At 37.9% G+C, this 12,793-nt stretch overlaps 3 protein-coding genes across 3 annotated transcripts; 1 reads left to right on the forward strand and 2 right to left on the reverse strand.

Annotated features, from left to right (window-relative positions):
• Positions 1-367: 367 nt before the first annotated feature.
• Positions 368-1,174, reverse strand: LOC146732741 (uncharacterized). The gene has a single exon (XM_085491929.1). The coding sequence runs from the start codon at positions 1,172-1,174 to the stop codon at positions 368-370; it is 807 nt and encodes a 268-aa protein (XP_085348055.1).
• Positions 1,175-3,437: 2,263 nt separating this feature from the next.
• Positions 3,438-5,420, reverse strand: LOC144363035 (uncharacterized). The gene is made up of 2 exons (XM_078013970.2): positions 5,031-5,420; positions 3,438-4,635 (listed from the first exon to the last, which is right to left on the reverse strand). Exons 1-2 carry the CDS (start codon positions 5,418-5,420, stop codon positions 4,066-4,068), a joined length of 960 nt encoding a protein of 319 aa, XP_077870096.2. The 3' UTR covers positions 3,438-4,065.
• Positions 5,421-8,893: 3,473 nt separating this feature from the next.
• LOC144363042 (uncharacterized) lies at positions 8,894-10,379 on the forward strand. The gene is made up of 4 exons (XM_085492141.1): positions 8,894-9,144; positions 9,311-9,418; positions 9,534-9,686; positions 9,826-10,379. Exons 1-3 carry the CDS (start codon positions 8,993-8,995, stop codon positions 9,640-9,642), a joined length of 369 nt encoding a protein of 122 aa, XP_085348267.1. The 5' UTR covers positions 8,894-8,992; the 3' UTR covers positions 9,643-9,686; positions 9,826-10,379.
• Positions 10,380-12,793: the final 2,414 nt, after the last annotated feature.

Genomic DNA, 12,793 nt, shown 5'->3' on the forward strand with positions numbered 1-12,793 from the left:
ACATGAACGGCTAAAAAGGTTTTAAAAACAATTATTTGTTCACGTCAATGTAGCATTACAAGAAAATAGCGGTTTCAGCAGCACATAAATATGCTTTGCTGACGACAGTTTGCATTCATTTCATTCATTACCACAGCGTCCGACTATATACTAGTATATCTGCATTCCTGTCATCCCCATTTCATACTGCATGTAGTATGAAACGGCATATGTTCTCTTAAATTTACCACCGAGAACGTGATTTCGGCACGTGCCGAGTTTCGGTCCCAAGCATATATCGGGACCGAGATCGAGTAATTTTCGGCACGTGCCGAGACCTCGAACGTGAACGCCACTAATGTTACTTTTATTAATATTACATGCACCATTATAGTTTATACTTGGCTAATTCATAGTATAATAATCTTGACTTTTCAATACATTTTAAAAGTTCATCAGGCAGATGTTTGTCTGTTCTCAGTGAACTTCGTTTTTCAAACGACGAACTGCTGACAGCGCTCTGGTAGTAACGCATGACCTCTGGTGACCTAAGATATTCTGGCCAAGAGCTTATGTTATCACCTTTCCATTTCAACATAGATTCGGAGAATTGAATACCAGTTGCCCTGCAGTACTTCTGCATTACCTCCCTTGGCGAGTCGATCAATTCATCTGATTCGACGAGGATTGGTTGTTGGCCTAGGTCATCCTTGACGTAATGAAACAAATCGTAGAGTGATTTCATATCACCGCCCATGCACATGGTTGCTTCGATTGCATCATGGGGGAATACACCAGAATCGTAGTCTTCTTTGATCAGCTTATAATACGAAGGTACTGCTGCCATCGGATCTCGTATTAGAAATGTATGAACGTACCCACATGGAAGATACTGTTTGTAATCTGGTCTACCATTAAACACGGCAGGACAATCTTTGACAAATACTGCTTCATAGTTTTTGTATTCTGCCTCCAGTAAATTCTTTATTTCTGGCTTGGTGTATCCCGGTATAGGTGGATCTGATCTGACATAGCGCCTCTCTTCACCAATCCAGTGCCCAGCTATGTAAGGTTCGTGAAATATCTTTATGGTTGACACAGAGGCTATAGACATCTCAAACACCGTTGAGCGTGCACGTGGATGCACCCATAACATGACTCTAGTTGAAGGACTGCCTGTACCTGACAATGCCATACTAATTCTATCAGTATGAAGAAACGAAAATGAATACTAATCGGCATTATGAGGAAGTATAATTATATATGTTGATCAAGCATGTGAATCTACAGTCACACTATTTGTTATGAGTGAACTATCTGCTGTTGCCCGAATAAGGTCAGCTAGGTGTGTTATAACATACCCCATAAATAACTTTAGGGTTGGACCATTTGTTTTTTGAGGGAGGGAGGTCAGAATTAAAAAAAAAATTGCAAAGTGAAGGGTTCTTCAAAAAAAAAATTGTTACTTCACCAGTGTAAAAAAAAAATTGTCACTATATGACTTAGGGAAAAAAATGTTTTCATCAGCTGTTGTCGTGTCATCTCTAAACACAGTAGATTCACTTGAATTACTGCGTCATAAGAATATGCCAATTCTTCCTGCCAAGAAAAGGGAGCACAGAGTACAAGAAGAAACTAGGTCATATATAAATGGATGTCAATGATTCGTGTTTGTGGATTAATTAATAGCATAGGGAAAATTATTATCTGCATTTCAATATTATTTTCAAAAACAATTTCACTCTGGTTGCATTTAGATTGTATACCATATATGCTCTATTAGAAGAGCATCTCCGATAGAAGCACATGTCCAGCAACAATTTCATTGATTGTATACTGATTTATTAAAATATGATGCATTTTGACTATAGAAACACGTCTTATTTACATAAGAGCATGCGCTACTAATAGAGCAAATACGGTATTGCATGCAACATCTCTGACAATTTAGCTGTTTTAGTTTAAATACATTTTACAGACTAAAACAGAAACCTTGTTAGAAAAGTTGCTTGCAATATTGCTGACTACTGTAAAATACTTTATTTTCTCTGGAAACAGATTTCTGGCATAGTGTGGATTTAATTTTCACTATGTTGTATTAATTAAGACTTAATGCAATGTATAGAGAAAGCTGCATTTTCACTGGATTTTTTGCAGAAAATTAACTTCAGGTAAAACAGGGAAAATAAAATGCCAGTGCAAATAAAGCATTCCACGGTATGTTATGTGACCACAAAAATAGACAAGATACATTCATGATTGTATGGAACCATGTTTTATTAAACAAGTAATAAATAAAATGTAATAAAATAAATGAGAAACAATTTTTGTCGGCAAATGTTTTACATCACACTCTTACAGAGCAATCTCGCTCTGACCTACAATCCGACTCTCACCACCCACCTCACTTTCACCAACCATTTCATTCTCACCACCCACCTCACTCACACCTATCTCATTCTCACCAACCATCTCACTTTCACCAACCATTCCACTATCATCACCCACCTCACTCACACCTACCATCTCATTCTCACCAACCATCTCACTTTCACCAACCATTCCACTATCACCAACCACCTCGCTCACACCTACCATCTCATTCTCACCAACCATCTCACTTTCACCAACCATTCCACTATCACCAACCACCTCACTTTAACCAACCATTTCATTCTCACCACCCACCTCACTCACACCTATCTCATTCTCACCACCCACCTCACTTTCACCAACCATTCCACTATCACCACCCACCTCACTCACACCTACCATCTCATTCTCACCATCCACCTCACTTTCACCAACCATTCCACTATCACCACCCACCTCACTCACACCTACCATCTCATTCTCACCACCCACCTCAATTTCACCAACCATTCCACCATCACCACCCACCTCACTCACACCTACTATCTCATTCTCACCACCCACCTCACTTTCACCAACCATTCCACCATCACCATCCACCTCACTCACACCTACCATCTCATTCTCACCAACCATCTTACTTTCACCAACCATTCCACTATCACCAACCACCTCACTCACACCTACCATCTCATTCTCACCAACCATCTCACTTTCACCAACCATTCCACTATCACCAACCACCTCACTCACACCTACCATCTCATTCTCATCAACCATCTCACTTTCACCAACCATTCCACTATCACCACCCACCTCACTCACACCTACCATCTCATTCTCACCAACCATCTCACTTTCACCAACCATTCCACTATCATCACCCACCTCACTCACACCTACCATCTCATTCTCACCAACCATCTCACTTTCACCAACCATTCCACTATCACCAACCACCTCACTCACACCTACCATCTCATTTTCACCAACCATCTCACTTTCACCAACCATTCCACTATCACCAACCACCTCACTCACACCTACCATCTCATTCTCACCAACCATCTCACTTTCACCAACCATTCCACTATCACCACCCACCTCACTCACACCTACTATCTCATTCTCTCAACCCACCTCACTTTCACCAACCATTCCACTATCATCACCCACCTCACTCACACCTAATATCTCATTCTCACAACCCACCTCACTTTCACCAACCGTTCCACTATCACCACCCACCTCACTCACACCTACCATCTCATTCTCACCAACCATCTCACTTTCACCAACCATTCCACTATCACCAACCACCTCACTCACACCTACCATCTCATTCTCACCAACCATCTCACTTTCACCAACCATTCCACTATCACCACCCACCTCACTCACACCTACCATCTCATTCTCACCACCCACCTCACTTTCACCAACCATTCCACTATCACCACCCACCTCACTCACACCTACCATCTCATTCTCACCAACCATCTCACTTTCACCAACCATTCCACTGTCATCAGCCACTTTAGTACATGTAGCAGTCACTTGCCCTTTAGCCCTTTTTGTTACAATGTCAGTAATCTTTTGTTGCTTTGTAACAGGATATGGGGACGATGCACACTTTCTCTTCTTTTCTTTCTTTTTGTTTTCGGACTGCCGACGAAGCTTTCCTGAAACCTGCAATGGTCAACCAAATTTGTTCTACATTTCTTCCCTTAATGCAATGCATTTCTCTTTATCATTTTGAACTTTATCAAATAGAGATTTACATCTTTCTAAATGTTCCTTGTAAAACTTGACACTTTCCTGGTATCCATGTTTTCCGGCAGCAACAGCCAACTCGGCCTCCTTCAAGGAGGAAATACAGAAATCTAAAGTTTCCTTGGCCCACATTTCTGCATAGATAATTTTCACACTGTAGTTATAATATTTTTCTTTTTGATTAACGAAGAGTGAGCTTCCAGGTGTTAAACATGCTATTCTCTTGAACTGAACACTGCATTTTGTATTTTGCAAGTAACGTTCAATGTTTTTTGATTGCTGATAAGGAGAAAGCTTCAAGGTTTCTTCTATTTTCTCTAGTTCTTGTGCTGTTGCTATCTCAAAGAGCATATTCTCTCTGTTCATTCTTTCTTTGTTTGCCCAATCATGAAATGACCTCTTCACAGTAAAACGTCCTTCGTGAGCACTGCACAAACTGTAGCAAAAACTGTTGGATATAATATGTTGAGGTTTGGTAGGAGTTGGAATGTACATCCACTGGTATTTTCTCTGTGGACAACAGAAACATAAACAAATATTAAAACATTATCAAGATAACACTCATTGTGAAAGGGTGATGGGTCAATTTATATCCTCTCCATATGTTTATTCAATATCAGTTTTCCGTCATGTAGCAAATAAACTATTGTATACATGTTTAAACATATTTTCATAAATTCATAAACTAGTGATTGCTACATCCTGATAAAAACTTTGGATTTCTATATAAACAACATTTTTATTATCATTCTTTTTCCACATATTAAATATAAATATGAAATGTAGTCCATGGGACCACAAATACTAATATGAATGTAAAACAATTATAAGTATAGTTTTGAAATTGCTATGCTCCTTAAAACACTGTAAATATTTTTGTATACAATAATTGAATTAGTATTTACCTTAAGGTCATCTTCCGAATAAGCTATGGTTTTACCACCATCCCCAGTAGCAAGCTTGAACTTGCCAGGTTTATACATTCCTGGTGCTAGTGGTACATTTACATATTTTTTTGGCACACTTTCACTTTCAGTATTTTGACTGAGACTGATACTACTACTAGTAGTACTATTAGAGTGCCATGCAGGACAGAGTCTAAAATACTGTTTACGTTCAACAGGCTTTAAACCCATTTCTTCTAGGTCCTCCTTCTCCAGGTCCCGAAGATGCCCTACTTTAGACACACCAAACTCAATAAATTTGGCTAGATATTGCTCAAGATCACATTTTTCAAGAAATGATTCAATACTTTCCCTGAGGACAATGCTCCCAGCATTGTTGTTGACCTCCATCTTTTCAACAATGTATATGTAGGTCAAGGGTCGTATGTTTTTCAACAGGGGAATGGTAGTTGCAAATTTTAGAGCTACCACAATATTTAAAAATAAAACATGAATGAAAATGTGAATGAATGAAATTAACAGCTGAGCTGAGCATGAAAAGTAACATGTGACTTTCGAGGTCATGACCCGTGATATAAAAATGGCAGCCACCATGGATGTTCAATCAAGCAGCCAGGATCTGAATACTTCCAGAAAGGAATATGCTAATATGTGTCTTTCACTGGGTTTGAAACATGTGAAACCATCAATATGTTATGAAACTGAGAATATAATATGGGACAAATTAGTTCAAAAAGTGAGTACATCTTATTCTTCATCACGCCATGTACTGGGTGCATATAAAATAATGAGTCAGATTCGTTTATGCGGAATTATTACTGTCAGAGATGCCTATGATGAGTATTCAGCAATGGTCAACCAGAAACAAAATACATGTACTACCCGTAAACATTATTCTCTACAAGCTTTCCAACGATCTCTATTGGGGTCAATGGGATTACCACTGATCATGGTACCTATAAGAAATACAAACTACCTCATGATAATTGATAAACCTCTTGACCAGTCTTCACTTCTCCAGACACTAGACAAATTCTGTGAAGTAATAAATACTGACGACGTATCATATATGGGAGATAGTCAGATGCACTTGAAAGACATATTTTTGCTGCTGTCCACAAGACGTGATCGATGTGTTGTGTTGTTTTTATTATCATCAATAATGTCTTCAACTGCCATACGTCATAACTTTCGTATTAATGAACATTTCATTGCATCAGTCAAAAAGGAAATGGAAGAAGTTCAATATGATTTGACAACTGTAGATATAGATGCAGACAAGACTGCAGAATCTAGGTATAGCAATATTGTTGATAGGCTTGAGAGACTGATGACACAAAATAATATTTCAGAGGAAGAGATTTTGAAGTACATGGAGTGCATTTAAAAAATTTAAAATCTTTGTCAGGTCAACAAAAGTTTAAAAAAAATGTTAGACGGCATGTGATAACAGAGTGGAAGAAGTCAAAGTGGTCACAGAAGGGGAAAGGCAAGGGCTTGTTTCGTATAGACCGAAAGGCAGAAGATGCTATCATTGATGTGTTATGTGAGCAAGGAGAAGCACATTCAAGGAGACATGGTCCACAGAACACTGTATTTGTTGGTAGGGACAGAAGACTGTACAACAAAGACTTATTAGTCATAGCCAATAGAGCACTGAAAAAGCTGGGAGTAAAACGTCTGATAAAATCCAGTGAAACTGTTAGATCTTGGGGCAAATCAAAAAATACACGGTCTCGTCAAAGCTTGCAACATAGAGGGAGACAGGCATGGGCCTACCTTAGAACAAAGAAAAATTATGCAGATGCTCATGTGAATATTCATTATAACCGAGCATTTGCCCGAAATTATGAACGATTTGCTTTCAAAAATTGCAACAAACACCTGCGAAAATATATACTTCGGAGAGCACTGGATGATAAAAGCTATATACGAGCAGGCACATCTGTGGGATTTTCTAACCTGTACATCCACCAGTGCAGCCAACAGATAAGAAATTACAATTTTATACACCAGTTTGAACTGATGACAGTAGAGCAGGATTTTCAGCGAATTAATCAGCCTGGTGATCACAAGGAAAGAGAAACAATGAGATTGGATGTGTTAACTCAACGAATGGTTGAAATAAAAACTGCTCTTCAAAAGTATGGTGATGAGAAACTTGTGGCAGCAGTGATAAAGAAGTTGGCAACATTTCTGTCAACAGTGGCAACCGAGCTCAAAGATACAATAGATAATTGTACTGCTCTCACAACCAGTAAAATAAAAGAAATCTATACACATGCAGTTCAGTGTTGTATTACTTTTAGGGAGTTTTTAGATTCACTGAAGTTGCCTAAACACAAACCAATCGATATCCAGAGTTCAGATGGTGGTCCTGGTGTGTCATGCAAAGAAAAGGTTGTCAAAATCAGAAATTCTGAGTATTTTCAGTCAAAGGATCGCTTGATGCAAGTGCGGTTTCATTTTGCTCCCAGAGATAGCAAGATGCATGTTGTTGAAAGAGTAATGAGAGATATAAATGAAGCTCTTGGGGATGGCAGATTCATACACTGTAATCTACCTGCTGACTTTAAAGAAGCTACTAGATCTGAAAAGCTGGCTATGAGTGTTGAAGAACGCAGACAGTATGATGAGGATATCAAAGTTGCAATTGGTAGGAATTGTGCCAACCAAGCCGATTCAAGAATTGATGGAAAAAAATCAACGAAATCCAACATAACGGCATAAACACCTCAATATGAAAAACACCAGCTAATGTTTTTCGATGAGATATACTTGCTTAAGTATTCATCAGCATCATCAGTAGCCATATCAGCCGCTTGTGCAGGTAGTGCATACTATAGTCAACAAATGGACTTTTTTAATAAACATTATAGAGTGTATGACTGTTGTATTGAGGGTATTTCATCTGCATGTAACAATTTGTGTACATTTCATCAACAACACAGTTCCAATGCTTGGAATGATATTAAGGGGCATGTCCAACGAGTACCTGCACCAGTTCCTCGTTATTCTGCCGAGAAAGAAAGTGGATTTCATTATGCAACTAATGATGAAATCTTGAAAAAAAACTTACCAGCCTTGTATGGACTGGATCCTTTGGCTTTCTGTGACACCCTTCAAAGAGAAGTTGATGATTTTTGCCCAAGTGTACAACTACATAAGATCCTTGCAGAAGTTGGAGATCCAATTATTGAAGTTAAGTGTGAAAATGGCAAAGAAATTAAAATTGACAAGAACAATACATATGTGAAAATAAAGGAACTGATACAAAAGACCTAATTCATACTAAAATATACTGGGGAAGATCTTAGAGAGGTGGTCATGAGAGAAGTAGAACACAAATATGATTTGGCAGTCAAAGCATGTGCAAAAAAATTGAGAGACAGAGAGAAAGTAAAGAACAGGACCAGAAGTCAGCAATAGATTTAAATTGGCTTGATATTGTTCATGGAGGATTCAAAAATCTGCGTGTAGCAACCCTGAATAATTATTTAATGGAAATCATGGATATATCCAAGAAAGAAGTAATGAAAAAAGGCTTCAAAGTACAACAGAAAAAAGATATCATCACCAAACATGTTTATAGCCAAATTAGTACTGATGACATAATTGATGATACAGCCTCACTGACAACAATTACACCAAATACATATAACTACCCAACTGTGCCAAAATAGGGAGGTGAATGCACCGTGGAAGGAATGAGAATAAAACTTGTCAACACTTGTCCTGTGGATAATTGGTTAACAATGCTACATATATATATATATATATATATATATATATATATATATATATACAACTGAATCCTTCATCACATTTCTCTAAATGTTTGTCAACCTGCACTGAAGTGTTTTGTGGAACTTTACTGGACGTGTTTCAAATGTTTGATCATGGACTTTTTACGGAAGGAAAATGTGAATGGCTGAAGATATTTCCAAATTTTCAGTTCAGCCATGGAGCTACCATTGATGTATGGGGAGGAGAAGAAGAGCTCTTTACAAAAAAAATTTGGTCCATGGCTGAAAAACATTCAGTGGAGTGAGTGCCAGTCAGAAAACTGTCCATCAAGAGTTACAAATATGATATCACACGAACTTGTCTTAAGGTGAGTTATATAGTACAATGTACTTGCTATAATGTAAATACCATTTAATTTATTTTATATTTTCAACAATATTATAAAAACATACTTGACAGAAATGCAGTATTAGTTAGGAGCTAGGTATCATATATTTCTGAATATACATGTAATTTTATTTCTTTTATTGCAGTGCCACAGATGAATGTGACAATCCAGTGCAGAACATGTTGGACAGATGGGCTGATGAGTGTAAAGTACCATGTGGGAAGGTGATCCCTGATGCATCAAATTCTACAGAGTGAGTCTTTGTTTAATTTTATGCATTTGATATTGTATATCATGTATGGTTCATGTATGACATTGCTTCATTTGTGGGATTTAATGCAGGATTTCTATCATATTTTTTTTTTCAGTGAACCTATCCAGTGTAGTGGTTTAAGGAAGTATCGACAAAGGAGATTTATCACATCCACTCCCCCAATACTGCCACTGACCATTGATATGTGGTCTGACCACCTATAAAGTGTATCTGATCTGCCGAGGACATTGAAACTGGACAGAGAAATGTGAGTTTATGAAGTTATTCTGTTTTTGCACATCAACAGCAATTTGTAGAAAACATAAATTGTATTTAAACTAGTAGCTTTGTGCTTTCTGCAAACTTTCGCTTCATAAATCTAAATATCGTAATTTTTGTTATTATAGGTATATATTACATGGAGTAACTTTCTTTAAAATGGGCCATTACACCTCAGCATACCGATATGGAAGGAGAGGATGGATGTTTTATGATGGTCTGAGGGACCAACCCTTATCAAAGTTTCAATCCATCTCACCTGGCAGTAAAATATCAAGTCTTTGCTATCTCCGTTGAAGATGATGGAAAAAAAATGTTGGATATGGTGGACTCCTAAAAAAAAATGCAAGCAAACCTGTTGATAAAAAAAAATCTCCAAACACATAAAAAAAAAAAATATTTGCCTTTCACTGAGCTGACCTCCCCCCTCAAAAATTAAATGGTCCAACCCTTAATTAAATATGCAAAATTATCATTTGTGTTGTCGTCTGCGGAGTTTAACGCGGCCATACTGTTTGCAAATGGTACATTACGCCATTAGAGTGTTTATTGTGCGGTTTTGCGAATCATTCCAAAAATGACATAATTTGTGCGACTTTTCGAAACTTTTATCGTTTTCGATGTAAAATTGTGTAACCGCACGTGACCATGGATTGACCAATCACATCGCAGAATGTGATTTTGTCCGGTTGCTGTTTAATCCAGATTTTGATGTAGATAAACGACACGTGAAAGCAATCTTAAGAGTTGATAGGTGAGTAGGTAGGTATGTAATATGACATAAGCAACGTCCTGTTCTATAATAACTACGGCAATTCTTTCATATATTTTCAGTCTGTATTTAAAGTGCGGTGGTCTTCGCGCAGCGCGTGTTCGAATTTCATGTAAATAAACAATGTATTTTACACGCGTTGTAAACGTCGTTATGAGTCCCATATCGAACAGGACGCGGCGTGACGACTGCCGCCCTTTAAGCCAAATGTCCTAGTGTGCCGTAGCCATCAGTTCGAATCACACATGTGTTACTTACTCATACCGAGCATTACGTCTCCCGTGAGTCATATGCAAATGTTTAATATTTAGCATGCATTTGAGCATGCGTAATGCAGTGTGCGTCAACACATTGTCGTCTGTTTACTTTTGAACGGTGTAGCAGTATGTTTGAAATTACCTACTCTAGTTTACTCCACGACAGCTTATCGGGTTGGGGTCAGTTCAAGTTCATGACGATCAACAGTATAACAACGTTGAACTGTGAATTGGCCCTAATCATAACAGTTTAAGTGAAGTCGTGAAATGTTCACTGTTCGATTAGATGTAGTTCACTCCGAACTCCGTTTAGTATACAAAAAAGTGCCAAATAAATATTAATAATACTCACTTGAAATTTGTAGTGCACGCGGTGAATTGAAACAAATCGCGTGATTCTAATATACAGTTACCTATCAGGTCAAAGTAGATATGAATCAGAATTATAAGTTGATTTATTGAAATTGCTGATGGTGCGGTAAACAGTGCACCCTCTAGCGGCGTATAAACACAAACATTCATACTCAATCCTGTTGACGTTATTTGTCGTTTTTCTATTCATGACTCAGGCTAGGACTTAAAATGCTTTAAAAAATGAGCCACGAACATTTAAAGTGGGTTAATCATTTATGGGAAACAATTATCTATTATATTCCATTTAATACATAATGTTATGTGTGAATGAACTGTAGTAGTGATTTATACGTGTTCTTGCATCTCGAAACTTTAAAGCGGATGGGTCGCCACCTGCGCATGCACGGGAATTGAGTCACAATCGACGATAACAACGCACGGTTAAAAGCGCAAAGGCTCATGGGTGGCCGCATGCGCAGGTGACGACTCTCTCTCTCTTTAAATTAGGCCTGTTTAAATAACGCTCGACATGTTGGCGTGTCGAAGTGGAAAGAAAGTTGTTGCGACTGCATTTGAGTCATTTCAGCTAATATACGACAATTATGTGACAAAGTGTTCACTGAAGACCTCAAAGTGACGGTCACGAAAGCTACAGTGCAGAAATTCTGCTTCTTTGAGTATAATGAGAGGGGGACTGAATGGTGCATATTTGGAAGTTCCAGGCTTTCTTGGGGTAATATTATGTTCTGCAAAGAGTCCCGGATGTTATGAATCTTGAAAGGCACGGCAATACCTGCACTATAGGTGCCAGCTTTTACGATCCCGCCGGAAGAAAAAAATTCACTGCTTATAAGTTTAACTTGCATGAAAGGGCGAGGTTCCTTTTTTTTACAATCTACACTCCTTACCATATCTCAAGTGCATAACTAATTGTTTCTATGAAAAATAAAAAGTCACGAATAACGATGTATTATATTATCGTCTAAGTGAAGTTTAGTTGTAGTGTCGTAGAAACTACAAATTACACAGCACTCCATCCAAGTAGATAAGATTAGTTTATTAAATGATTCTAAAATAAACAGTAATTACCATAGTGAACAAACACGCCCATTTCAAAGGTAAACAATAAACAAACTTGCTTCAGAGCAATGAAGAATGAAAACAAAAGTTAATTTCATACAAGTAAAAAATGCAACATAAACGATCACTCAACAACAAATTTTGTAAAAAAAAAAAGTAGAAAAATACATAACTCTTTTTTTGAATGTTCACTGGTGGAAAAGCTTTTTGAATCTTTGTCCTAGAACGTCACCAGATTATTCTGTCTCTATTAATGAAGCCGCCTTGGAACTACATACTCATATGGCACATCTCATCAATGGACCTTAGATACCAATGGCCGCTAAGTTCTCGTTGCGAACGCGAGATTTGATTTGCTCCTTAACTAGTGTTCCATTCTTAGATTACTTTTTCAAATACCACGGTTAGTACAATGAGCATTGTGACAGGCGAGAACGAGATATTATACCACAAGCACAAGACCTCATCCGTGCATTTGCTCTTGAAAGACGGTCGCGACGTTTACTTAGTTTATCGATATCATTTCCGTTTCACACAAAGGTTAGAGCGCGGTCATAGGGTTCGTGTATAACTCCCATCATGCAATTCAATTCAAAATCGTGGTAGTTTGTTCAACCAATTAAGACCACGTGG

The sequence above is a fragment of the Saccoglossus kowalevskii genome, chromosome 17, assembly GCF_978046115.1.
Source record: "Saccoglossus kowalevskii chromosome 17, keSacKowa6.1, whole genome shotgun sequence".
Classification (NCBI taxonomy): Eukaryota; Metazoa; Hemichordata; class Enteropneusta; family Harrimaniidae; genus Saccoglossus; species Saccoglossus kowalevskii.